Source organism: Lissotriton helveticus, chromosome 3_1 (assembly GCF_964261635.1).
Source record: "Lissotriton helveticus chromosome 3_1, aLisHel1.1, whole genome shotgun sequence".
NCBI classification, from domain to species: domain Eukaryota; kingdom Metazoa; phylum Chordata; class Amphibia; order Caudata; family Salamandridae; genus Lissotriton; species Lissotriton helveticus.
In genome coordinates, this window is record NC_136061.1 from 2,034,390,859 (window position 1) to 2,034,417,613 (window position 26,755).

Genomic DNA, 26,755 nt, shown 5'->3' on the forward strand with positions numbered 1-26,755 from the left:
CCCTCATTGCCGCCCATAGTATTAGGAGGATCCTAAGTCAGTAGGCCACCCAGAATCAGACCAGATGTGGAAACTTGCTAAAATGAGAAACTTTGACTTATTAGTGTTAAGTTTTAGAAAGCGGTTATTCATCCATTCTCCCAAAGTCATGAGGTAGTTCTATAATTTGGTTTATGTAAGGCTAGGGTTCATCCTCATTGGTTTTACGTGAGAGCCCAAAAGAGCAACTTGGAAATGCAAGTGGTGCAACGAAAAGATTAAATAATATTTGACTCACCAAAAATCCTGCAGACACTTCACTGGAGACTAATTTAAAATGATCCTGATGTACCCTATTGCTGACATGTTCCTTGTCAATGAGTTGTTCCTTTTACCTCAGTCCCATTACTCACGGTAAACTTTGTTTTGCTTGAATTTATGTATTTTCTTATTGTCCTCCTTGGTCTCGCTCTAAATTGAATACAAATTTAAATTATACACTGTTTGCTAGAAAGCATGGTGCATCCACCAAGTCTATTTCCTTATACAATGTACATCTTTGTGGTTAAAAACTAACTCAGAATGTATTGTTTTTCTTATAAATTCAGTGATACTAAAGTTTAATTTCTGATATGGCCAGATGATATCAACTTAATTCTACTGTGATGAACAGCTGGGTTGCATGTATTGATGCATAGAAAAACATTTCTGTTATAATTTGATGCTAAATATGGACCACCATGCTTCTTGTACAGTAGTTCTCATTAATGTTTGGGTAAATGTGTCAATCCCAAGTATATTCTCAGACTGAAATGTAGGCACTTACAGTATTTTATTGGTATAAAATCGTTTCTTGTCTTGACATTTAACCCCTTCGACGCTCATGACGAGCTGGGCTCGTCATGAGGTAGCCTCCTCGCACGCTCATGACGAGCCCAGCTCGTCATGTAACATGCACTTTACAGATTCCCAGCGTACGGGCGGAATTCCGCCCGCACGCATCAGGTTAAAATTTTCGGAAATACTCCCGACTAAATACACATAAAGAATAAATTAAAACCTTTAACACAATTTATACATTCCACTTTATATTGTCATCCACTAATACATGAACACTTTAAAAAGAAAGCATGAAGCTTAATCATAAAAACAGCACTGGAATCACCCCACTTAAAAAACAGTTCTAATTAGATACTGATCTGGTCCAAAAGCCCTATATACTTTACAAGGGATGCTTAGTACAGGAATTTCCGTGTATCTCACAGTCCCTCAGCTTTTTTGGCTTTCTCGTTCTAATATAGGCGTTGACGCGTTTCGGCGATTAGGACCAATGGATATGGGGCCACCTTCTTCAGGACAATATTTCATATGGGGTCACTTTTTTTCATTTGAAAGTTACTTCTGTGCATGTAAAGATAAAAGAACAATCAACTATATGTACCCTTACATTGCAACATAGATCATGCGCCACTTTATTGCAAAAACCCCCTCTACATTAACATCAATCTAATTGCACCCTGGTAGTGGATTTTGTGAAAGAAAGACATGTTTCTACTGCCATTATATAAACATTTGCCTCCTATCACATCTCTTGTCTTCACAAGAAGTTCAAGTGAGTTGTGCAGTGTGCATTACATTTTAGTTTGGAATATAACGGGAATTCATACATTTCAACAATCTGACCACCCCCACAGTCATACAGCACCCTTTGTTTTCTCATACTGACCTTCTAGGTTTCGTTAATGATATGATCCTACTATGGTCTTGTAGGTAAGTAGAAACTCTGATTTTTAGAGTTATATGTCTGGTTTGGAGGAAAAACAAAACTCTTCAGTTTTTTATAGATATCATACGTGTATCTGTTCATATTCTATTTTCTCTATTCGTTTACCTTTTTCACTGAGCATTTAAGATATATAATCTTCCTTTCTTTTTCCTTTCTCAGGTGGTGGTAGCCTTTGGCCGCAGGTTAATACTTTGATAATATGTCAACTCCACATATATATGTTTCTGTTGCGGAGATATAATCAAATAAACTTTGATAAGTCACTCTCCCGCAAACGAACACAACCCCCTCTTTTGTCGTATACTTCACTATCTCTTACCTTTCATTAGTAATATGTACTCCCGATTAGGATATTGGGAGGCGGAAAATCACCCTGGTCTCTTTATCGGATTGACTCTGGAATTATCTTTTCCCCGATCTCTCAGAGTTCTGTAGTCTATGGACAGTATGAAAGAATATCTAATTAATCATCCTCCTATTTGTTTAGGTGGTCTTATTTCTCTACTTTATTCCTTTTGTACCAAGCCCTGTAGATAATTGCTATGTCCGTCCATTTATCCAATGTTTTAACTCCGCATGTTATTCACCTTCACATTTCTTTATTCTGGGATGTATGCATAGATTTAACGATACATTCCTTTTACAGTAATTACAGCTTTATTATTGTCCCCTAAGGGCTTCAGCCTCTTGTCTTTTTTTTTCTTTTGCTACCACGTTTAAGTATTGGTGTAAATCCTTCTCACCTCACCCTTATATATAGGCTAGGATCCGGCGTTGCCGTGCACATGGCGTTCCCTTTACATCCCTATTAGACTTCTGTTTCTAAAAACTTCTTGTGTTGTTGTTTTACTCCACTCTTTAAAAAAAAAAAAAAAAAAACGCTAATCATATTTACAATGACCGGTGTTCAAACCCCAGAGCCTATTTCTTATGTTAACTTAATGTTAATTTACTATCTCACATCCCCCAAAGGCCAGTCTCCTCACCTGTTTAACGTGGATGGCTTCGCTCCGCTCCTGAGTCTGATCTATCTGCGGGGCTTCCTGGATGTCCTATTTATGTTCCGGTTGATTGGTGGTAATTAATTCTACCCTCGCGAGAGGTTAGACCTCTCCCCGAGAACCATGTTGTCTATTACGTGTCTTGCTGCCATTGCGAGAGTGTATGCCCTTAGCCCTTAAAGAATATCTCCTATTTGAAAATATATGATGAAAAACACACAAAAGACACAAATATTAGTTTTATAAACATTCCCCATTCCTGAGCTTTAATGTATGCCTTCTTCCTCCATATTTAACCATTGGGAGGTTACTACAGACCAGTACTCTTTTATTTAATTAAGCCATAAAGCATGTTTTTTTTTTTTTATTTGCATAGAAGTAGTTATGTTACTAAACACAACATGTACTGTATTTTAAACACACAATATGGATATTTTTTTCTTGACCTAATGCTGAATTTGTGTTTTTTCCTTAGTCCTCCTTTTAGCCTCTATTGGCAGTGCTAAGTTGTTTAAAAACACCCATACGCGCGGAATGCTGCGAGCAGGGAAATGGCGGTGAAACTAGCTACATACTGGTACCTCACCCCTGTGAGGCTTAACAGAGGCAACCCGACCCGCAGCGCATCCTGCTGGATGGGTTGTGGGGAAAAGGGCACCCTGACTCGCCTACTTCCTACAGAAGTTAGGTTTTCCTTCTTATGGTTGTTTCTGTTAAACAGGCTTTATGATGCCTTTTTCTCTTCCCACTGCCACCCAGGGGCCTATGAACTCCGAGAGTTTTATGTTTAACCTGTCGGAAAAGATCGCCCAGAACACTTATCACTCATTTTGGTGGCTTCCATATTACTTTGTAATGCCTGTGATTTTCATTGAAACCAATAAAATAAATGTAAACATAAAACACCCATACAAAGCATGAGAATAACCATAGGAATTTAGTTTTTCATAGACCAGCAAAGCTGTGCACATTTTGAGTACTTTGCTTTACAATGTGATCAGAAGATGCATCCAGGTTGAGAGTTTCAGGTCAGCGCCATTGTGTAAAACTGCAGAAATGGCCAACTCTAATTTGCATGTTGTGGTCATGTGTTGAAGACTCTTCTTTGGGCAGGCTTGTACTCACTACCGGAGGAAGGTGACATTTTCCCTACATGATATTTTCCTCTCTAGAAAAACCTCATGCCTTTGAGTCACACTGTAGAATAGCATATTTGAGTTGCGATCTAAGGGACTGATTACGATGTAGGGCAGATTGCCACCTCCTGCATGGGGGTGGCGATCCGCCCTACAATTCCCTCCACCCATTTCCCCTGCCATATTAGTATGGAGGGGGGACCCCGGTGGATGGAAAGACCGTCCGCCCGTTTTCGGCCAGTCGACCGGGCGGAAAAGGGGCTGGATATGGTGGCGGTGTATGCTAGACACCGCCATCCTCCTATTAGCTTGGGCAGCGGTGCAGGGCTTTCCATGGCAGAGACCCCGCCATGGAAAGCCAGGCAGATTTTTCTGTCTGGGCCCGTAGCGGGCCACCAGGGTATTGGGGAGGTGGGGGGTGCACATGGGGGGTACCTATGGTACCCCCCTACATTGTCAGTGACAAGATGGCAGGCACCGCGCAGTGCCTGTCACTTTGTGCATGACAATGCACAACATGCATTCACAGCATTGTGGCAGGCAGTGCTGTGAGCACCGCCCGCTACAATGCTGGGAATAGAGGATGCCACGGTGGTGGTGGCATCCTAATTGCCAATGCGGGTCCGCCGCACCCAGCACCGCTGGGGTGGAGGGCGGACGAAAGTCCCCCTGCCATCCTAATCGGCCCCTAAGTCTGGAATCCAGCAGCAGCTAGGAGTTGAGCTGAGCTAGGGATAAACAAATCGGGAATAAAGCAAACGTTTGTAAAATATTTGAGACCTTGGTACTGAACATATACTTCTATAAATGAACTAAGGCGTAAACCTCCTACAACACATTGTTTTCCTTTATTGTTTTAGCTTTGCTTTATTATTTATCAAAGCACCGGGAGTGGTGTGCAAGAACAGTGGAACCTGTTGTGCAGGATTTCAGAAGAGTCCTGATCTTACTTAGGAAGAGGACTTCACTGAGCTGCCAATTTCATGATCCTTCTTCAGTGTGTAACACTTTTGATCACTCATGCCTAACATTTTCTGTGATCACCAGGGTACATATGACCGGGAGCAATACGCCTATTGTGTCAGAAGGAGGTGAACCACTCCACAACCAGGAACTCCTAATACCTTGACTACAAACTCAAACACTATTTTCACTATAAACGAAGACACTCAGATAAAGCTCTCCAGCATTATTTGCAAAGCCAATCCTAACTGTATAGACCGTATGCTGCAGAAGGAATGCCTTTTGATATCAGCCAAGAGTAGTTGTTCACATTTATACTAACTTGCTGAAAAGTTTCTTGCTTTGACTCAATCCATTCAGGATGCATATTGATAGCTTGTGACCAATACCTTAGGAAGCCTTGATTCACAAACTACTGTGGTCACCAACAGAATCTCATGTAGGTGTTGCTGACTGTGCACTTAGCCTGTTCTTGACCACTGAACCATGATCAGCCCCAGAATATGGCACTATATTCTTGTCTTGGTGCTGTACCAGTGCACTGGCATATGAGGCTTCATATTCTTGTCCTGTTCCTGAAGCAGTGCACCTGTGTATGAGGGGCACCTGTGGTAAACTCAGGGATACCAAAATCTGCAATGGATTACCATGAAAAAAATGTGTGGCCAAAACCTGGGTTCTCTACTGTGCAAATTTAACTCCGCAGCTTGTGGCACCATCTGGTGTCGCGCATTATAAAAACCTGGGCACAGGAGTGTGTCCCTTTTGCCATCAGAGTTCACGGACTTGAGCTTGGTGGCTTAGCTGTCCGCCACTCTTGTTTGTGCCGGTTTTGGAGCATCTGTTATACTGCGGTTTCTCAACCCTAAAATAAGCCTACATCATGGGTTGCCTGCTACTCGGTGCCACCAAGGCCCTCTGCACTGGACGATCATACCTTAAGTGTATTAGGGTGAGAACTGCTTTTTGTTCTGATTGCAATTGCACCTCACAAGACCTGCAGAGTTGCTGCCCGATTGCACGTGGAGGTCAGTATCTGGGATCCAACCAGGTACATGCTGTTGCCTGCTCTTTTATGAATAATGGAACAGGGTGCTGTTCCTGACGACCTTTCCATCTACATGGCTTCAAAACTCATAATTTACCAGCACTAAAAAGTGCCACATTTGGGCACCTGAAAGGTGGATTAACAATCTACTCCTCAATCAAGAGTATAAAGGTGATTAAGGACGTGGAGGTGAAAACAACTCCAACAAATAAAAGCACTCAGACTGGAAATAGGTGAAGGCCTTAACAAACAGTCAAGTGTTAAATATATACCTCCACCTATGGGATAAAATCCACGGAGCCAAACTATTGGGATCTGAAATAACAAGACTGCTCTCAGAAGAATCAACATCTAACTTCCTGTTAACAGGTGATTTCAATATGCATTTATTGGGGCCCCAAGAAAGGGACGAACTACTGGATAAAGAATTCACGGCATGGAACATCCCTCTACAGGAAGAGAGCAACTGGAGAAAACAATCCAGATTCGCTAAGAATCTCATATGGGATTTGGAACACCTGAGTTTTGTTGCACTTAATGGGCGTTTCGGTGGAGACCAACCCCAGGCGGCGACATTTCCCAATGCAGCAGTCAGCAGATTAATAGATTATACCTTTGCATCCCTACCCCTGATAAGTGTAATTGCATAATTTCAGATTGGTACACATGACCAAAGTAACCATTTACTACAAGAAATCACTATGAACATATTAAGTTCATCACCAATCCTGCCAGTGGAGGACCCTAGTTCTAAATATACAGTGAACCATAGGAGCTTAAAATGCAAAACAAACCACACAGAAAAATTGCTGGCCTTGGCCAAGTCACTTTGGGACGACTTGAAGGACACAGATACAAATGTGCTGGGAAGTTTACACTAAAAAAGTTAGGAGACATACTTTCAGCAAAGAAACAGCCCGTTTATCATCAAGGGAAACAAAAACGGATCTCCTCTCAATTACCAGACAAGCCACTCAATCGCTACGGAGGCTCCGGCGAACAGGCCCAGAGCCCACCGTCCAGAAGGAGCTAACACAACTAACAACAAACAAGAAAAAGGTAATCTGGCAGGCAAAAAGGGAAGCGGAGGACAAGCTGTGGGCCAAGCTACTACACAACTCAGACTAAGAACAGTGCAAGATTCTGGCATACAATAAATAGCTTACAGAACCCCAATGTACATAGAGTTAATTGAAATTAACGGAAGAAGCCTTGGCAACCTACCTTTTGCAACACTTCAATATAAAACCTGAAGGCTTTACGATTGGGAATTCTAGACCTAGGTGCATTCCTGGGGGTACATTGCCTGATCAAACTAAATCACTAACAAACGCTTTTTTCTCATTTTCAACCAAACATGTCAAGGTCAGGATAGCAAAAGGCAAGCTGGAGGGCGTGCCAGGCTCCAACAGGATCCCAACGATCCTTTTAAAAAAAAGACTTGGACTATTGCATGGCTGTGTTATTACTACTGATCTCTGGAGGAGAAAGCATACCGGCTTCTTGGAGGGGGTCGATTATATCCCCAATATACGAAAGAGTCAACCACAAGAAGCAAAAAGTTACAGGATGATAGCATAATAGATAATGATGCCAAATTGTATGCTGGCCTTCTCCTGGATGATCTTCTAGACTGTGCAACTGAAAAATCAGTCATCCCTATCAATCAGACGAGTTTCTGCAAGGGCATTGGAACTACTACAAACATACTTACCCTCTCCCTTCTAATAGATGCTGTTAAAGCTGCAAATTTACCACTCTTCATGTGTTTGATTGACTATTCATCGGTGTTCGATAATATAGACAGAAATAAACTTTGGGCTAAACTCAATGAAGAAACATACCACCTGCTCTCTTAAACCAGCTCATCCTCTTACATACTGACACCTGGGTCCAAGTGAAGCTTGGAGTTGGCGACTACCTCTCCAGAAATATACAAACTACAAAGTGCCTGAAACATGGGTGCATGTTTGCCCCTACTCTGTTCAATCGTTTTATGGCAGATTTATCCACAGAGCTGGGTAACTGCAAATCACATGCCCCAAGGATGGGCAGGCACTCGCTATATGCTGATGACCTTGTTTTGATCAGCCGAACTCGAATTGAACTAACATCCATTAGACGGCACCAAAAGTTTCTCTGCTAATAATGGTCTAAGTATTATTAACTTGTTGCGATTAAACCCCCCCAAAAAAATGCATCTACTCATTGTTGGCATTGGAATGGGTGTCCATGGTAGAAGACAAGGCAGTGCTCAAAGAAATGGCCTGTGGATGGTACGTCATGTAGAGCTACATCAATCCCTCCCCCAACCTTAGTTAGGTCTTTGATTTACGAAGGGAACCAAGGAAAAATATCTTCATTTCCGAATGGGCATTCTTCCAAGTCTGCTGCACCTGCCTCCCTGGAAACGAATATAGACTTCGACCATCTACCGCCTATGCGGGAAAGCAGAAGAGAATGTTCTACTGTGCATTTGTGGAAAGCTGCAACCTGAATGAGGACTGCTGTTAAAACCCACCTTCAAGATTAAGGGGATAAGAACTTGCAGGCAAGCAGTGAAATAATGTTTTGGAGGTGGAGACGTCCAGTTGATCTGCTGCTTTGTTCGATTCGTGGAGACAGTGGGGAAACAATTCTAAAATGCAGCAGCTAACAATGCGTGCATAACCCTTTCTGCCAAATTCTCCTATTGCACAGCGGAACAATTGCCCTTCCTTACCACAAGGCCCCCTTTAGCCCGCTGTTCTCGTACTTATGCTCCGATTTCCCATATTGAGCATCGGAACCTTTTGGTTCGAGAGCCTATGACTATTTGCTTTGCGTCCGCCAGCTAAACCCCACCTTGGCTGCCTGGAGAACAATCTTGCATGTTGTAGGCCATTATTCAGCTTTAAAATCAATTTGTGTCTTTTTATCTCTTTTTAATAGAAATAACAATTCAAAAACAAAACCTTTTTTAACAAATCTATTTTATACAGTGTGCAACTCCAATATAACTGCTCTGTATTTGTGTATATATATATATATATATATATTTTCTTTTTTTATTTTAATGGTTTTAAGTAATCACGCAAATAAAGTTATTACTTGCTTATCACTTCATACTGGAGATTTTTTGAGTATGCTTGAAAACGTACCTTTGTTCATAATTGTGGCGCAGAAACTCATACAAATTGGCTATATGTTAAGGTCCTGTCCTTCCCTAAGGACAGGTGTATCAGTTCCCCTGCCACAGTATGCACGTTTTCATATAAACTCAACATAGACTGATGTGCTCAGTAAAAGAATCAAGTCATTCATTTGGGTATTGCCAAGTCTTACGGTTATTGGGGCATAGCTAGTTGACAACAAATAAATTGCCCTTTCTCTAGAGGAGATAATATTGCAAGATATTATTTTTTGCACCCAGAGAAATTGAACACCCTTGAAAGGGTGCATTGACAGACAGTCACAACAGAATCCATAAAGCTATACTGTCGTGAAACTCAACATGATGGGTCTGTGGCTACTCATTGCATACTAAGTAGAAATTGAATAACATATAATTTGATTCTGTATGCATTGTGCCAATCAGCTCATTGTTGAATGGAGCACACTGGAAGAAAATCTGTTAAAAGGATTTTACTTTGTCCTTTGATGCGAAGGCCGTCATCACCACTCTGTTAACATTTGGTTGATGCCACCAACGAACTCTAGACACATACTATATGATTAGAGAAAGACATGTTCTGCCTCTCAACTTGTAATCAAGTTATTTTTTGTGGTCAGAAAGTTGCTGCTCATTCCGCTTAATAAAAAAATTAGCTTAACTCATTGACATCCAAGATATAATTTATCTTATACATATTTTTGATGTGTTAGCTATACAGGATACATAAACAAATATTAACTTTTTATAGATTCATTCAGGGACAGGTCATTCAGTGTAAAAAACAAAAGAAAGAAAGTCATCCCTGCAACATGTTTCAAACGATTCAAGGTTTGGCACTCTTGTTGCAAAGCTGTGAAAATGAACATGGTTATGGAAAACATCATTGACATAGAAGAGCATTGCATGATTGACAAGACATTCACAAAATAAATTATTTTTGGTTTCCACTTTGCTATGGCATCTCTAGCTACATTATTGCTCCTCCTTTCTTATCCAGCTGGGTTGGATACAGTTTACTGATTTGCTGCCATACAGTGAATCTTTGGAATTATGGCAACTGTCTTCCTTATGCCTTCCATACGGGCCTGTCAAAAAAAGCCTAGAAACCACTAGTATTAAATAAAATATTTGCAAGTATTTATGCATTGAAAATGTGTTGATTAACTCATTTAGAGACACTGATCATGAAGCAAAAGACCTTAACTGGAGCAACTTAATCAGCCGTGGTTGCTCAGACAAATGTACCTTACGTAAAAGTGTAAAAGCTGGATAATGCTCCTCACCTTTGAGGGATTTGTGGAGTCCATTGCACAGTAATGTAGCGTGGCCTAGGAACTCCTGTTGCCTCTAATTTGTACATTTTAGAAGAAGATATTTTTCGCAAGACTGTATTGCTTTGGTACATGTAGCCATCCTCATTCAGGTGGTTTAGTTGTCGAGTATGACCAGGTCTGGACGATGTACAGACAGTGGTTGAGGCACTGGATGTCTGAAGCACAGGGGACTTTTGAGTGGAGTTGTGTATTATCGGCATATTTGTGAATATTGATGCGGTTATCTATGAGTAGATTAACAATCTGTTCCATATGGAGGTTGAATATGACAGACTATGTGGATCCCTGGGAGACTCAACCGGTGAAAGGAATCTCTTGGGGCCCAGTTAACAAACTGATGTATGTTGGAAAGAGGTTGGAAGAGAAACAGTAAAGGACATTGCCTGTGAATCCCAATCGAGAATCCAGGCTTTGTAGGAGACTGGGGATGGTCGCCTATCTCGGAAAGTAGCTGAGGTCTTGCACTATCATGAGACATGGATTATTTTCATTTGTGCTCAGGAGTGCATCGTCTGCGGCGTGTCAGACATTGGTCTTTGTGGTTCTGTAGTAGGGGATCTCTGTGTATAGTCATAATCTAGTGAATAGTCCCGCTCATGAGCGTGGACCCCGGAGCAATCAAAAATAATCTCTTAAGTTGTCTAAAAATGCAGACCTGCACAGACACTTAAGAGAGAATTTAAAGACAAATAATGCAGCCTATATCCTCAGGCTACACTGTCCAGTACTTCAACTAGACATTCCACCAAAACCACAAACACCACAGCCTGCCAAGTTTTCATCATAGAGAAAAACTTCCCTTTTTACCAACAAAGCCTCTGGAATGATAGATAGGAAGGGGAGGACAGACAAGCCCCATAGGCTGCCATTATGTGGCTCAAAAAGGGATACCATGCCTGGATGCTAAGGTACTTCTGATTATTTACATAACATTTCCATTGAAATGAATGGGCACTCCATGACGAGTTACCCTTGTCATTAGCATCCAAGTGGTTAAGAAAACTTTCTAGAACGTTCTCAGTATCCCAGAATGCCCTCCAGGTCCCATTTACTTTCAGTTCTTTTTTCCGGCTCCTGCGAGCAGGACCCTGGAGCATTGAGCTCTCCCTTTTTTGGGTTTGTTTTATAAGAATTTTTGCACTTTTACAGTGTGTGAGTGTTTACACTTGACGTGTTTTGGTGCCCTCTTCCTTTTCTAGTATTATGAGCACTTCTTTTTTTGTCAAAAATGCCAGCATTGTTTGATAAATGCCCGGAGTGCTCCAGGAAGAAGGCCAAGTCGGACCCACATCCTATGTGTATCCTGTGCCTACCTTCTACTCATCTTCCTGAGAAGTGTGAGATTTGCCAGACCTTCTCCTCCAGGACCCTGAGAGACAGAAAGAAGATCAGGCTCCAAGGACTGGAAGAAAGAAGGCTGCAGAGTCAAGGTCGGTCTGGGCAGGCTGGATCTACTTCCTCTGCCCATGCTGAGGCCTCTCGGGGGGGCTCCCCAGCGTCAAGAAGGCCAGAAAGCCTCGCCGTTCTCCGTCAACGTCGATACCATCGACGACGGCGTCGAGAGGCATGACGGCGATCTGCTCCCCGTCTCCCCAGGGCTCTGGGTCGACGTTCGGCGTCGAGGGGACTGACGAGACCGCCATCGCGGTCACCTCCGAAGACGTCATCATCATCGTCGACGTCATCTTCATCATCATCGACGTCGTCATCATCATCGACGTCGTCATCGACACTTCGACGTCGTAAGGATTCCAGACGGTGTCGGCGCTCGCCGTCGAGGCGACACAGCCGTTCGCTCTCGGCGACGTCTCGGCGCTCGCTGTCGAGGCGACACCGCCGATCACCCTCGACTCGTCGATCGGTGTCGAGGAGGACACGTTCGACGTCAAGGCGCAGATCTTCAGCGTCGAGGCGCAGATCTTCAGAGTCGAGGCAGTGAAGCCCGTCGTCGAGGCATAGGTCGTCGACGCCGAGACGACGTTCGTCGGCATCAAGAAGGCGTTCTTCAACGCCAAAGAGGAAGAGATCATCCTCCAGGAGGCGTTCTAGAGTCAGGAGTCCTTCCGGATCATCTGGGGCACGACGGCGACGTCGGTCACCGACAGGGGGCGCTGCCTCTCGATCACCTACACCAAGGAAGAAGACAAGGGAGTCACCGGAAACGTTGTACTCTGTGGTGTACTCGACCCCCAAGCCGAAGTCTCCTACTCCTCCTCCTCCACTGCCTAAGGAGCCGCCGCCGCACACTCCTTCACCACCGCCTCCTCCTGTTCCTCCACATGCACCTCCTCACAATGGGTGGATGTGTATCCAGGTGTCATTGGAATACAACATCTTTGTTAAAATACCCCTCACACACCAAAAGGGCCCTTGGTGTCATGCTTCATCATCGGGGTCTTCCCGTCCCGCTGCGGGGCGGGGCAGTGCTGCGACAAGCGGATACGCTGGAGCACCTTTTAGATGGAGGTGCTATGTGTTGGGAGTGAGTGTCAGTGGGGTCAGGGGTGATATCTGGTGTGAGTTAAAAAATACCTGGCCTAGTGGAAAAAAGAATTTTATTAAACACTGGCTGGTATTATTAAAAAGAAAAAGTGAAACGGAGAGATAGAGCAGGTTAATGGGCTCTCTCTCCTAAGTGGGTCAACATGTTTCGAGGCACGGGGCCTCTTCGTCAGGACCTAGGGGAGATCCCCCTGTCACTCACTAATGTATTCTTCACATAGGTAGAAAAAAAGTGTATGTACAAAAAAGTGAAAAAAGAACTATGTGAGTAACTACCAATTAATAATTACAGCACATATATGCTACCACACTAATAATGTAGTATGCCTGCAAAATAAGAGTAAGAGATTAAAAATGCGCCGATCCCAAAGTGCGCTTAACTCTAAATTACCTGTAAGGAAAAATGAGAAACACACACAGAAATATTTTCAAGTAGGGGATCCAGTGTAAACATTGAGGATTCTTGAAGAGTTCCTTCAGCACACACACAGTCAGTCACACACAGGGTAGGTAACATACATAGGTTCTGCGTAGCCAGAGGTTATAGATATGGAAATGCATACTTATCAATAAGGGGATCAATGCCTCATGAGCCAGCATAAGACTGAAGGGTATGGTGGGGTGTCAGCTGCAAAGAAGGAAAAATGGATATACTGTAATCCTGCCTTAGAAGTGGTATAAGGTAACCCAACTAGGTTGAGTAGGAATACAGGCTTAGACCTCCTCGAGACGGCTATGCCGTACTTACTGTGCCCCTAGCACGATTGTGCTTCCTCCTTCGTCCGCGGCTTCCGTGGATATGAAGGGGGTGGTGGGCGGCGTGTTTATATACTCAATGGTAATTGGATAATTGATCCATTAAACTTGGCGGGAAGTTCGCCGGGTATGTGTGGCCAGCAAGGGAAATACAGGGGCGGCCATGTTGGATGGTTAGATATAGCCAATAGATATTGGTTCCTCGGCTGTGGTACTTGTTAAATAACGATCGTGGGTACTCTCCTGGAGTCTAGAGCTAGTTAAAGATGAAAAATTAGCCAGACCGGGAGGAAAACACCGCAGCGGCGCCCGGCGCTCTGCGGTCGGTCACTGCGCATGCGCCGGAGTTAGCACACTTCCGCGCATGCGCGTAGGGCAGTCACTGAAGGTGGTGCGCGTGCGCACCGTGATTCCCTAGTAGTGATCCTTGCTTTCACCAGCGCTGCTCAGATTGGACCAGCACACAAGAAATCTGGACAGTATCATGACTATTTGCGTTGGTATACACACAGACTATCAATATTGATAAGTATACTGGAGTTGAAAAGTGCGTTTTATATGCAGCCTCGAGGAGTTTGAGTTAGGAGGAAGTTTTTTTGAGAAATTGGAGGAGGGGATGATTACCAAATATTATGACACGGTCCCATATATGTACACCTTTCAGGAACCAGGTTGGCTGGAAGGGGTGAGAATATATATGGGGAACTTGTAATGTAGTAAGTCTATGTTGCAGGGGCCATTCTTACAAACAGAAAAAGTTTTCTTATATACCTACAAAACAGAAAAGAGTCCATTTTTGGAGACAGAGGTGTCTGCATTGTCACAAAGTACAACACGCCTTACGTGTGCAGTTGAGACCATGGGATGTCATCGTTCAGGCCAGTGCGATGTGACCCCAAACGGAACACCCAACGTTGTTCTTTTGATAGAAGCTCTCTATCATTGGGGAAGATCTCAATAACAGTCCACTTTAGGTCATGGACACTGTGTCCCACAGTGGCAAAATGGGCAGACATTTTTGTAGATGTCCTGTTGCAGCGTACATTGCTGCGGTGTTCTCCCATGCGAATTTTCACGGGTCTGCTGGTCATCCCTACATACTCCTTGTTACACGGACAGGTGATCAAGTACACCACATTGCGACTGTTGCAATTCGTGAAAGCACGCTGCTCCCATGTAGAGTGGTTAGAAAAGGTGATACTCTTACTCTTCTTTGTGTACTGGCAGGATACACAAGAACCACAGGGGTGGTGTCCACTAATCCCTGCGACTCTAGGGGGTTCAATTACACCTGTTGATCTCGGTCTTGTGTGTACCAGGAGATCTTTTAGGTTCATTCCCCTCCTATGTGCAAACATTGGTTTAGGAAAATCCAGTTGGCCACATGATAAAACCCTCCAATGTTTGTTCACGATTTTCGTGATCTGGTTGGAGTAGGTGTTGTAGGTGGTAACGCAAATGGGGCGTGGATCTGGTTCTTTTGCTTCCGTGTCGTCCAGGAGGGCTTCCCTGTTATTATTGCGAGCACGTTTCAGACCTTTACGGACAATGTTTGCCGGGTATTGTCTGTTCAGGAGTTTGCTCTCCAGATCTGCCGCTTGAGTCTTAAAATCATCTATGCTGCTACAGTTGCGCCGTAAGCGGAGAAATTGTCCGTACGGAAGGTTCTTACGTAGGTGGCGCGGATGGAAGCTACTGTACAGAAGTAGACTGTTCTTAGCTGTCGGCTTGAAATGGGTGCTAGTTGCAAGTTTGCCTCCTTTAGGAAAGATGTTCAGATCTAGAAACACTAGATTTTCGTTGGAAGCAGTATGAGTAAATCTCAAGAACTGATCTTGCTGATTTAGCCAGTTCATGAAACATGTAACCGAGTCTAGGTCACCCTTCCAGATGACAAAAATGTCGTCTATGTATCTCTTCCAAGTGAGTACATGATGCCTATAGGGATTGCTCTGATCCAGGATCTTGGTGGATTCCAGATGATGGACGTAAAGACCTGCCAGGCTGGGGGCACAGGTGCTCCCCATACTGGTACCGTGTCTTTGGAGGTAGTAGGTATCTTCATATTGAAAAAAGTTCTTTGTGAGGGTCAAAGAGATGCATTCGAGGACCACTTGTCTGGGGGTGTGGTAATCCCATGGTGTGGAGAATAATACTTCCTCTATTATCTCCAGGGTTTCTCTATGTGGAAGACTTGTGTAAAGACTCTCCACGTCAAGTCCCACAAGAAGATCGTGTTCCGGGTCAAAGGGAACATCCTTGATCAATTGAAGGACTGCTTTGGTATCCCTCAAATAGGTATCGGTGCTCTGCACAATTGGCCGGAGGAATGCGTCTGCGAACTTAGATAGTGGTTCCAAGATGGAGTTTATACCCGACACTATCGGACGCCCAGGTGGATAAGGGGCGTCCTTATGAATTTTGGGTATAGTGTAAAAGTACGGTACTTTTGGTTTGTCTTGGGTTAGGAACTCACTCTCCTTTCTGGTCAGCCAATCGTGTGCTCTCGCTTCCTCAATCATTATCTGGATCGAGATCCTCACTTCCTCTGTGGGATCTTCTCTTAATACCTGGTAATTACGTGCATCATTCAGTAGTTTTTTGCATTCCCTATCGTAGTTACTGTATGTCTGCTGGTTTTATCACAATAGTCTGGTTATTAGCAAGTTCCTGCAGTGCAGCCTGTTCCTGACGGGAGGTGTTCCTAAAAGGGATCTTGTCACTGTTCGGTAACCTCTCAAGATCTTCCATTACTGCTTTTTCAAAAGTCAGGAGCTCTACAGGTATGGTAGAGTCTAGTGGGGTAAAAGTTGACTTTTTCTTCAACCCTGTGTCGGACTCCTCAGTACCTACGTTAGTGGCATCCTGAAAGAAAGCCCGAAGTTTGAGTTTCCTCATGAATTCTTTCATCTCTTGGCAAACTTTGAATTTATCCATTTTATTCGTGGGTACATAGCCTAAACCTTTTGACAGAACCTTCACTTGGTCTTCTGTGAGGTCTTGGTCCGACAGGTTAACTACTAAGTTCCCCGGCTGGTGGAGGCTGTTTGGCTCCGTGTTGATACACCCGGGGCGGTCTCTGGAGGTTGGTTCCAGTGAACCTGATTGCCTTTTCGATTTCTTCCCCTTCTGGGGCCTCGGCGCTGGCCTAAAAAAGGCTGCTGCCCATAGTAATTGTACTGGGGAGCTTGTGGGTCCCAAGGTTGGAAGGGGTGATTCATGAAGGGTGGTGCCGGTGGGTATTGCATATATCCTGGGGGTACCTGGTATGGTATCCACCCTCTTCCACCCCTTGGAAATTGCCCTCTGGAAGAGGGTTTTCCTCTGTTTGCACCCTGATTGCTATTTCTACTAGAGTTGGAGCTATTCGAGCTGGTGTCAGAAAAGTTGGTGTCCTGATCACTGCTTTGACTTCTTGATACATAATCTTTCTTAATGTACGGGTAAATCCGCTCATGTGTGAACTCCTCTGTGTCTTTCTTATGTTTTTTACTTTTACTTTTTTTCAGAGTGAGTTCGAAATCGGTCATTTCTTGGTTCATTTCTTCGAGTCGTTTTTTCAGGGCTGTAGGGGATAGATAGCTTTTGATCTTAACTTCTAGTTTTGAAATTTCAATTTTCAGTTCTTGGGTCAGCTTTGTCGCTGTCTTCACAATGAGAACCAGCCAATCTCTGGTACATCTCCAGCTGATCAAGGACCAGTCTCGTTTAAATTCGAGGTCATGGGTAAAGATGAAAGGTTCATTTTTAACTATTAGTCCTGCGGGGGCTGTCTTGGATTTCAGATATTCCGACATAAATAGACCGTGGAGGGCCGTCTTGATCTGTGTTCTTCTAAGCACAGCCAATTCGTCCCAATCACTATCGTTCGTGCATGGTTCGGTGTTACTTAGCCCTTCAAAAGGGCGGAGCGTGGCTAGAATTCTGTCGACTTCCTCATCGTCAAACGTGAGGCCTCCTGCTTCCTCCATGATGGATGGCTACTTAGAATGAGTGTGTGGTGACTATGTGTGGGTGTTTTAGCGGTGGTGTTTAACTCACACCAGATATCACCCCTGACCCCACTGACACTCACTCCCAACACATAGCACCTCCATCTAAAAGGTGCTCCAGCGTATCCGCTTGTCGCAGCACTGCCCCGCCCCGCAGCGGGACGGGAAGACCCCGATGATGAAGCATGACACCAAGGGCCCTTTTGGTGTGTGAGGGGTATTTTAACAAAGCTGTTGTATTCCAATGACACCTGGATACATATCCACCCATTGTGAGGTGGCCCTTTCTGATTAACCTAAAACCCTGACAAGAGGAGGACGTGCCCACCTCGGTGCCCACCGGCATCACCTCTTCACTCCCCCCTTTTGATTTCCTTAGCCTCCACATGCACCGCCACGGCCTCTGAGGTCGGTCTCATTGATGCACCTCCCTACGCCGCCTAAGGGGGCACCTCAGCCGAGGTCTCCGGTCAGGCCACCACCGCAGGCTCCACCGCAGGCCCCCGCGGAACGCCCAAGGCCTAGAAGACTAGATCTCGCTCTGGACGGAGAGGGAGATCAAGGAGTCGCCGTCGCTCATCGACGAGATCTAGACGACGCCATAGGAAGGGTCGTTCTAGGTACAGCACGGGTTCGTCCAGCGCAAGGGATTATTCGCCAACTCTGTCAGAATCCCCTCGGACGAGGGTATCCCCTGTGGACGACGTGGTCTCCTTTCAGGAAGTCTTGTTGAGGGGTGCGAGCAAGCTGGGCATCCAACTGACTGTGCCCACGCCTACGACCTCTGTAATGTTTGAAACTCTCCACAAGAAGCACCTATCTAGGCCTCTGTTGCCCTTAGTGCCTGGATTAGTGGAGCCCGCCATGGAGCTCTTCCTCTCTCAGGCGGTGGCGAAAGCAGCCCCCTCTAGGCTGCAAAAGAAGTACAAGGCTCCTGATGCGGACCCGGCTTTCCTCCGATTGGATCCAACTCCGGATTCCGTAATTGTGACGGCGGCAAGGAAGCAACACGCCACCACCCCGTCGTCAAATGTGCCTCCGGACAAGGAGAGTTGCTGGTTGGACTCTGCAGGCAGGAAGGTGTGCGGGACAGCCGCTACCTCCATGAAGGCTGCCAGTGCATCTGCGCTGTTGGGGCGCTATGATTGGGCGCTTTGGGAGTCCCTCCAACAGTTCGCCGACCTCCTCCCTCGGGAAAAGAAGGAGGATTTTATGGAGATCCTGAATGAGGGTTTGCTGATGTCGAACCAGCTGATCAGCGCAGCTGCAGACTCGTCGCTCCTGGCAGCCCACGGGTACTGCCATGGAGTTAATCAGAGGCGCCACGCTTGGCTCAGACTGACGTCGCTGAAACCTGAAGCCCAGCAGAGGGTGGCCAACCTGCCCTTCTCGGGCGAGACCCTATTCGGGAAACACACCGACGATGAGCTGGCCCGCATGAAGGCAGAGGCTGAGACTCTGATGGCGGTGGGCTTGGAGAAGCCCAAGGACCAGAAGAAGAGCTACCGCCCGTTCCAGAGACGGTACGGAGCACAGGGCAGAAGGCAAGGTCAACAGTCTGGACAACAGCAGCAGCAGCAGTTCCAGAGGAAGCCCTTCCAGAAACGTCAGAGGGACAGGGGTGGTCAGCAGTCTGCCACCGCGACCAAAGGCCCGGCCGGGTCGCGGCCCTGAGCGATTACTTCTCCGTTATCCGTTACCCACTCCGGTGGGGGAAATGTTCAATATTTCCTGGCAGAATAGAGAAAAATTACTCAGGACAAGTGGGTGCTGAATATTGTTTGCAATGGATACAATCTTCGGTTCACCAGACCGCCTCCAGCAATTCCACCGGTTTGCTCGCAGTTTTCAGCTGCGCGAGCTCCAGGCGGAGGCCGATACCCTGTTAGGAAAAAGGGCGATAGACAACGTCCCTCTGTCTCAAAGGGGAAGAGGGACGGTTCTTTCTGGTCCTCAAAAAGGACAAGAACAAGTTCAGGCCTATTCTGGATTCGCAGAGAAAAATTTCGATTGCTGTCTTTGCACCAGATTTACCCTCAACTGTAAAAGGGAGACTGGCTGTGCGCGATATAGACCTACAGGATGCATACTTCCACGTGCCCATTGCACAGAAACACCGTAAGTTCCTGCGATTCCAAGTCGGCGCCAATCACTATCAATACACAGTGTTGCCGTTCATGGCAGTGGTAGCGGCACACCTGAGAAAGAACAAGGTGTTTGTCTACCCGTACCTGGACGATTGGTTGATCAAGGCATCCTCCTTCTCGGAAGCTCAAGCGCACTTCCAGAAGACGTCCGTTCTCTTGAACAAGCTGGGTTTGCACATCAACATGTCCAAGTCTGTCCCAACTCCGGTCCAATGCCTACAGTACTTGGGAGCCTCCATCAATACGCTGTCTGCAAGCGTGTCTCCTTCGGAAGAAAGACGTTTATCACTCCTTCGGAAGGCTCAGGCTCTTATGACCGCTCCATCTACGACAGTGAGGACGGTGTCTTCTCTACTGGGGTCGATGGCCTCTTGTATATTCCTCACACCACACGCACGGCTACACATGAGGACGCTGCAGGAGTGTCTGGAGGATCAATGGGATCAGAGGAGAGTAAACTGGGACGACAAGATACGACTGTCTCTGCATGCTCTACAGTCTCTGAAGTGGTGGTGTTCAGCGGAGAATCTCCTCAAGGGGGTTCCCTTACACAAGGACATTCCCACTCAGACTATCGTGACGGATGCTTCTTTCCACGGCTGGGGAGCGCATTCCGGGGAGTTACAGATCCAGGGAACGTGGTCCCAGACGGAGTCCATGTATCACATACATTTTCTGGAACTCAGAGCTGTTTACTTCCAGACCAACTCTCTGCTTGTACAGACGGGCAATATGACCACGATGTATTACCTCAACAAGCAGGGGGGCTCGAGATCGCGCACCCTGTCGCAGGAGGCGCAGGCGATCTGGCACTGGCTTCTTGCCAGAGGACTGACGATAACGGGTACTCATCTACCAGGTGTGCAGAATATTCAGGCGGACCTACTGAGCAGACTGATCCAGGAAAACCACGAATGGGTCATAAACGACGAAGTACTCGGAGAAGTCTTTGCCAGGTGGGGCACTCCAAACGTGGATCTGTTCGCCACCGCCGAAAACTGCAAATGCCGAGACTTCGCGTCCAGGTATTACCAGCAGGGGACGCTGGAGAATGCGCTATGGATCAACTGGTCGAACAGCTTTCTGTACGCTTTTCCACCCATTCCCCTGTTTCCGGCGGTGCTCATCAAGCTGGCCCAGTCCAGGGCACGGATGATCCTAATTTCCCCGGAATGGCCCAGGCAGTGGTTGTTCACGGACCTGCTTCACCGGTCTCTCCGTCCTCACATTCGGCTGCCGTGCCGGCAGGACCTTCTCACGAAGTTCGGGGGGCAGATGGTACACCCCAATCTCTCGTCTTTGAGTTTGGCGGCATGGCTCCTTAAATAGTGCAATATGGCCATTTGAATCTCCCTGCGGATTGTATGGACATACTGAAGGAAGCCAAGAGACCCTCCACTAGGACTTCTTATGCGTACAAGTGGAAGAGATTTTGCATCTGGTGCAAGTCCAAGAACTATGATCCAACGACATGTAAGGAAGATGTCATCCTTCCGTACCTTTTACATTTGGCGCAGTCTGGCCTTAATTTTCATTCCATTAAGGTTCATCTCGCTGCGCTGACTGCCTCCAGGAAATGCCCTTCACAGACCTCCTTCTTCCAGATCCCTGTGATCAAAGATTTTTTGGAAGGCTTGAAGAAAGTTTTTCCTCCGGTCCGGCTCCCTTTGCCTTCATGGGAATTGAACGTGGTGCTGTCCAGATTGATGAAGGAACCTTTTGAACCTATTCATAAGACTTCATTGCAGCACCTGTCCTGGAAGGCGGCGTTCCTCGTGGCCATTACATCGGCCCGCAGGGTGAGTGAAATTCAGGCGTTGTGTTGCTAAGAACCTTATACTGTATTTCATGCTGCTAAGGTTGTTATGCGTACTCACCCTAAATTTCTTCCTAAGGTTATTTCTGATTTCCATGTTAACCAGACCATAACTTTGCCTACGTTTTTTCAGAATCCTTCCTCTCCAGCGGAAAGGTCTCTACATTCCCTGGATGTCAGGAGGGTGTTGAAATTCTATCTGGATAAAACCAAGGATATTCGTAGGTCAGACCAATTGTTAATCAATTATGGGTCAGTCAGAACAGGTCTTGCCACCTCAAAACAGTCCATTTCGAGGTGGAGTGTGTCCTGTATACAATTGTGTTATCAAAAGGCTAATTAGACCTTAGGGGGTAAACCTAAGGCTCATTCCACCAGGGGCAAAGCTGCCACGACTGCTTCGTTACGTAATGTTCCCATTGCAGAAATCTGCAGGGCGGCCACTTGGAAGTCGGTCTATACCTTTGCTAAGCATTACTGTCTGGACACTGATTCCAGGGCAGACGCTCAGGTTGGGCAGGCTTCGCTGCGAAATTTGTTCGCACAGTAGTGGTGTTGTACTTCTTTTTCTCCACCGCCGCTTGGTGTGGGGATGGGCTTGCCATTCTATTCACTAGATTATGACTATACACAGAGATCCCCTACTACAGAAGGAGTAGTTTCTGTCTTGTAACTCCAGTTCTGTAGTAGGGGTATCTCTGTTATAGTCATAAGTGCCCGCCCACCTCCCCGGTTGAGAAAGATGTTCATGTTCGGAATGCTACAGGTCTAGCGTTATACGCCTTCAAAAAGAACTGAAAGTAAATGGGACCTGCAGGGCATTTTAGGATACTGAGAAAGTTCTAGAACGTTTTCTTAAAGGCACGGTATCCCTTTTTGAGTCACATAATGGCAGCCTATGGGGCTTGTCTGTCCTCCCCTTCCTCTCTATCATTCCATTTTGTTTTGTTGGTAAAAGGGAACTTGGCAGGCTGTGCTGTTTGTGGTTTTGGTGGAATGTCTAGTTGAAGTTTTGGACAGTGTAGCCTGTGGATATAGGCTACATTATTTGTCTTTAAATTTTCTCTTAAGTGTCTGTGCAGGTCTGCATTTTTAGACCACTTAAGAGATTATTTTTGATTGCTCCGGGGTCCACGCTCATGAGCGGGACTATTCACTAGATTATGACTATAACAGAGATACCCCTACTACAGAACTGGAGTTACAGGACAGAAACTACTCCTTCAGCGTGATCAAAAGAACCATGATTCAACAAGTTGATCTATGGTAGATGATATATACACAGGTTAGTGCGTATGCTGAAATGTCAGTGTGCTGCGAGGAATTATGAAAATATGGATATATTTACACAGCTTTTTTGCAAATTACGGTTATTATGAAAGTGCCTGTGCTGCCATGGTTATTTAATAGAATTGGAAATTAATGTAACACTGACATACCAAGGCAGCTGGTTTTAATGTATCCCCTTGAATGTATTTGTATATTGGTATGGATATTATTGTTGCAACACTAATCAGAAGTTTACAAGTCTGCTCAAAGTTTTGATATGGCATGTAATCATAAACATGTTCTTTTGTATAGGTGCTCATTGTCTAAAAGAAACGAGTTGTGCCTTTTATATACTGACTTGTTTTGAAGGTTGTGATCGCAATGATTTTTGTTAAGCAGGCAATAAAGAATCAATATATATACATAATGTTGGTATTGGTGTACTGTACAAGTGTAAGTAGGTGCAAAAGTGAAGTTTGTGAGTAACACTTTGTAGTACGCTTTGAAGTACTACTGTAGTACTGCAAAACGTACAAGATAAGTATGTGAATCAGGCCCATGGTTGTTTTCCAAAGATTTCAAACTTTTCTCAGGCATGCTGTAAAGCAAAATCACCCAGTCCTTCTCAGTTGTAAATATGCCACTGTCATGGATTTGTATTTTTTTTTTATTAATACTGTAGATTATGACTGTAGTTTGAGAGGAAGGCTTTATGGGAGTTAAGTAAACCAAATGAAACAAAAAGTTGACCAAAATGGTTTCCATAAAGGAAGGATAGTTTTTTTTGTTGTTAATCATTTATTTCGTTTTGGAGAACTAAATTTCTACGTGCAAATAAGGCCTTGTTCTCTGAATAACACAAATTCCAGTACATAATTTGCAGATAATTGCTTCCACATCTTTATTCAAACTTTATTTGTTTCCATAATATATGTACATTTTGTTATTCTTGGCTTTGCCTGTTTCTAATGCCGCAAAACATTCCTTGGCGAGCTGCTTTGTTAGTTAACCTCCTAAATAAGACAGAAGACTATTTTCAACCTGTTAAAGTCTTGATTCATGGACTAGTAAACCCCTGTGTGTCTGGAGCTTATTTTAGACACAGGAAGCTTTGGAATGTTCTGCTGCAGTCCAAGATTCCTTTCTTTCGTAGCGAAGAGAACATTAAACATACAGTAGATAAGATGTTTATGGTGGACGTTTTTTCATCTGAATTCTTCAATGTTATTCTAAGTTCTATTTACTTTCGCTATAGTTTCAAGTATTCAGTGAAGGATAAGAGGTGCTTAAATATGACGTCTACTATATTGTATTTTAATTGCATTGATATAGCTCTTTATACCACTGATGATTTGACGACCTCATTTAAGTTTTGCCCGAGCTGCATTCTAAAGGTTTCCTCCACGATGAACACCTTGTGTCTTTTTCCTCACCAAGTAGACACCCTGCTAACATTGTACAGGAGATTGTACTGGACTGCCTATTTAAGCCAATCTTCTTTCTGTGTCCATCATCAATTTGAAGAGGTTCTTCTCACAAGACCACCACCTGATTGAAGGGTTAGCCTCGAGGCTGTCAAACAGGAAGTGAATCCTAGGAATTTAAATGGAGAGTGACCAGACCCTTTTAAGCAGAGGCTTGTTTATATGAGTGGCAGCTAAATGGAACCTGCACTTGCTATTTGAGTGCTGACTCCATCACCTGTGATTGGAACCAGTGCCTGCTGCTAGTATAGTAACAGTCCTAGTGTCTGTGTGTGTGTGTCTCTCTCTCTCTCTCTCTCTCTCTCTCTCTCTCTCTCTCTCTCTCTCTCTCTCTCTCTCTCTCTCTCTCTCTCTCTCTCTCTCTCTCTCTCTCTCTCTCTCTCTCTCTCTTCTCTCTCTCTCTCTCTTTCTCTCTTTCTCTCTTTCTCTCTCTCTTTCTCTCTCTTTTTCTCTCTCTTTCTCTCTCTTTCTCTCTCTCTTTCTCTTTCTCTCTCTTTCTCTCTTTCTTTCTCTCTCTCTCTCTCTCTCTCTCTTTTCATATTGAACAGAGACTGTGACTGCATCATTCAAAAGGGATCCATCATGGTATTCCAGATTTCGTAACCAAATCTTCATTTACTCCATGACACAACTGTGAGGGGTTTTGGGACATCACCTGACTTACCTAGCACACCAGTATTTAAAGATGACATGGGCTTCCTGTGGAAAAAATGTATCTGTCTAAATCACTGAACCGCCATAGGTTTTCTATGAAGAAGACCGATTTTGTACCCGTTTGGAGCCACTATGTCTGTAATTCTCTTTCGGCCACTTGCCTGTCTGTTTCATGTAGCTGCCCATTCCTTTTAGCTCAGGCTCTTGTACAGCGGGATGCTATTCCCATAGAGGTAAGAATACAGTGCATTCTGTGAAACCAGAATCTGATTAATTATTATAGTTAATAATTTCATATTCCTTCCAGTCTAAAAGTATTGACTATTGATCTATACTTTCATATGGCTTGTTCATTGAGTACTAGCACTGCCAGGTGTGTATAATACTCCTGCTTTTGGCTATGTGCCTAGGGGTCTGCTGATCACCTTTATTTCAGGTTCAAGAATGCACATTGTCCTGAATTCAATCCGGTTTTAAAATGGTTTGATATACTAAGTATTGTAAATTACGTGACTTATTTGACTTACAGTTGAGGGCATTTCAGGGCACATGTTGTATTCTGTGGAGAAGGAGCCCACACAAAACTAGAGTGTTTGATCTCTTCTTGAACAAACTATTTTAATTGTATAACTCATTCTGGTTCCATTTGATTGCTTTACAGGTCATGACTGTTTTGAAACAGTGAAAGTATCACTCTGTGCTTCCAAGAAGAATATTCCAGTTTTCGTTGTTGCTGAAGAAACTTTCCAGTTTGTTCAGGATGAAGCGTCTGATGCTGCCCAATTCCTAGCTTCTAGTGCAGGAAACCAACAAGCCCTGATATTTACAAGATTCTTGGACAATTCAAGACCAGCTTCTGGGGATGCTTCCATTCTTGATGGGAAGATAACTCTGGCATTTCGTCATCTTCGTTTGCCTGAAGAATGGAATGTGTTGGGAACAGACAAAAGTATTAATGGTAAGTTTTGGCAAAAGAGTTAAGTGTTCTTGTAGCACATTATTTAAATGTAGCAGTTTTGCATGTTTTGTTTCCAGTTAGTCTATGTAGGACCTTGACCATTTTGTGCCACCATAAAGATTATTTCTCTGTGTTATTGACTGTAAAAAGATGGCGTACACCTAGAGCTGAGCATGTGTGTCTTTTCAAGCATGACTCTACCCTGTTTCACACACAGCTGCCCCATTTTCTACTGACTGCTGGAACCTGTTCCACACATCTTTGAAAAGACATTTCATGACCTGACCTGTGTCCTTTAAGTGGGATTTCAGTTTTGTTAGTGCTGGGCTTTTCCTCCATGTGCTTTTCAAATTAAATATCTGATATACATCTAACCTTACCTGTGACTGGATCTGGAAGATTTCAATGATCAGTGCCCCTGCACACTGTCAGGTGGCGTCGGTCAGCATTGCGTGGCCCATCCGCGCTGGAAGTGACGTGCGTGTTACCTGTGTATGCACCACCTCGGTGCGCTGACATCCGTTCTTCTGTCAGTGCTGATTTGAGATGAGCTACTCCTCTGTCAGTTTTTGACAGGATTTTTGTGACATTTTGTCTTTTTTTTTTTTAGGTTTCCTCTTGGTGTGTCGAGGATGTCATCGACAAAGACCGGTTTTAAACCCTGTGGCGTCTGTCACTGCCCATGTCAGTGACTGTACTATACCTTGTGTGTTTGTGGTGTTTGGAGTGCAATCATGACTCCTAGTTGTGCTCCGACTGCCTGGCCATGGCACCGA

At 44.7% G+C, this 26,755-nt stretch overlaps 1 protein-coding gene across 2 annotated transcripts in view; it reads left to right on the forward strand.

Moving 5' to 3' along the window:
- Positions 1-26,755, forward strand: part of LOC144824082 (A-kinase anchor protein 13-like) — a 342,578-nt gene that overhangs the window by 264,108 nt on the left and 51,715 nt on the right. For both annotated transcript variants that reach the window (XM_078683161.1, XM_078683162.1), the window contains exon 5: positions 25,683-25,979. In XM_078683161.1, the coding sequence (XP_078539287.1) occupies positions 25,683-25,979 (297 nt within the window). The remainder of the gene's footprint in view (positions 1-25,682; positions 25,980-26,755) is intronic.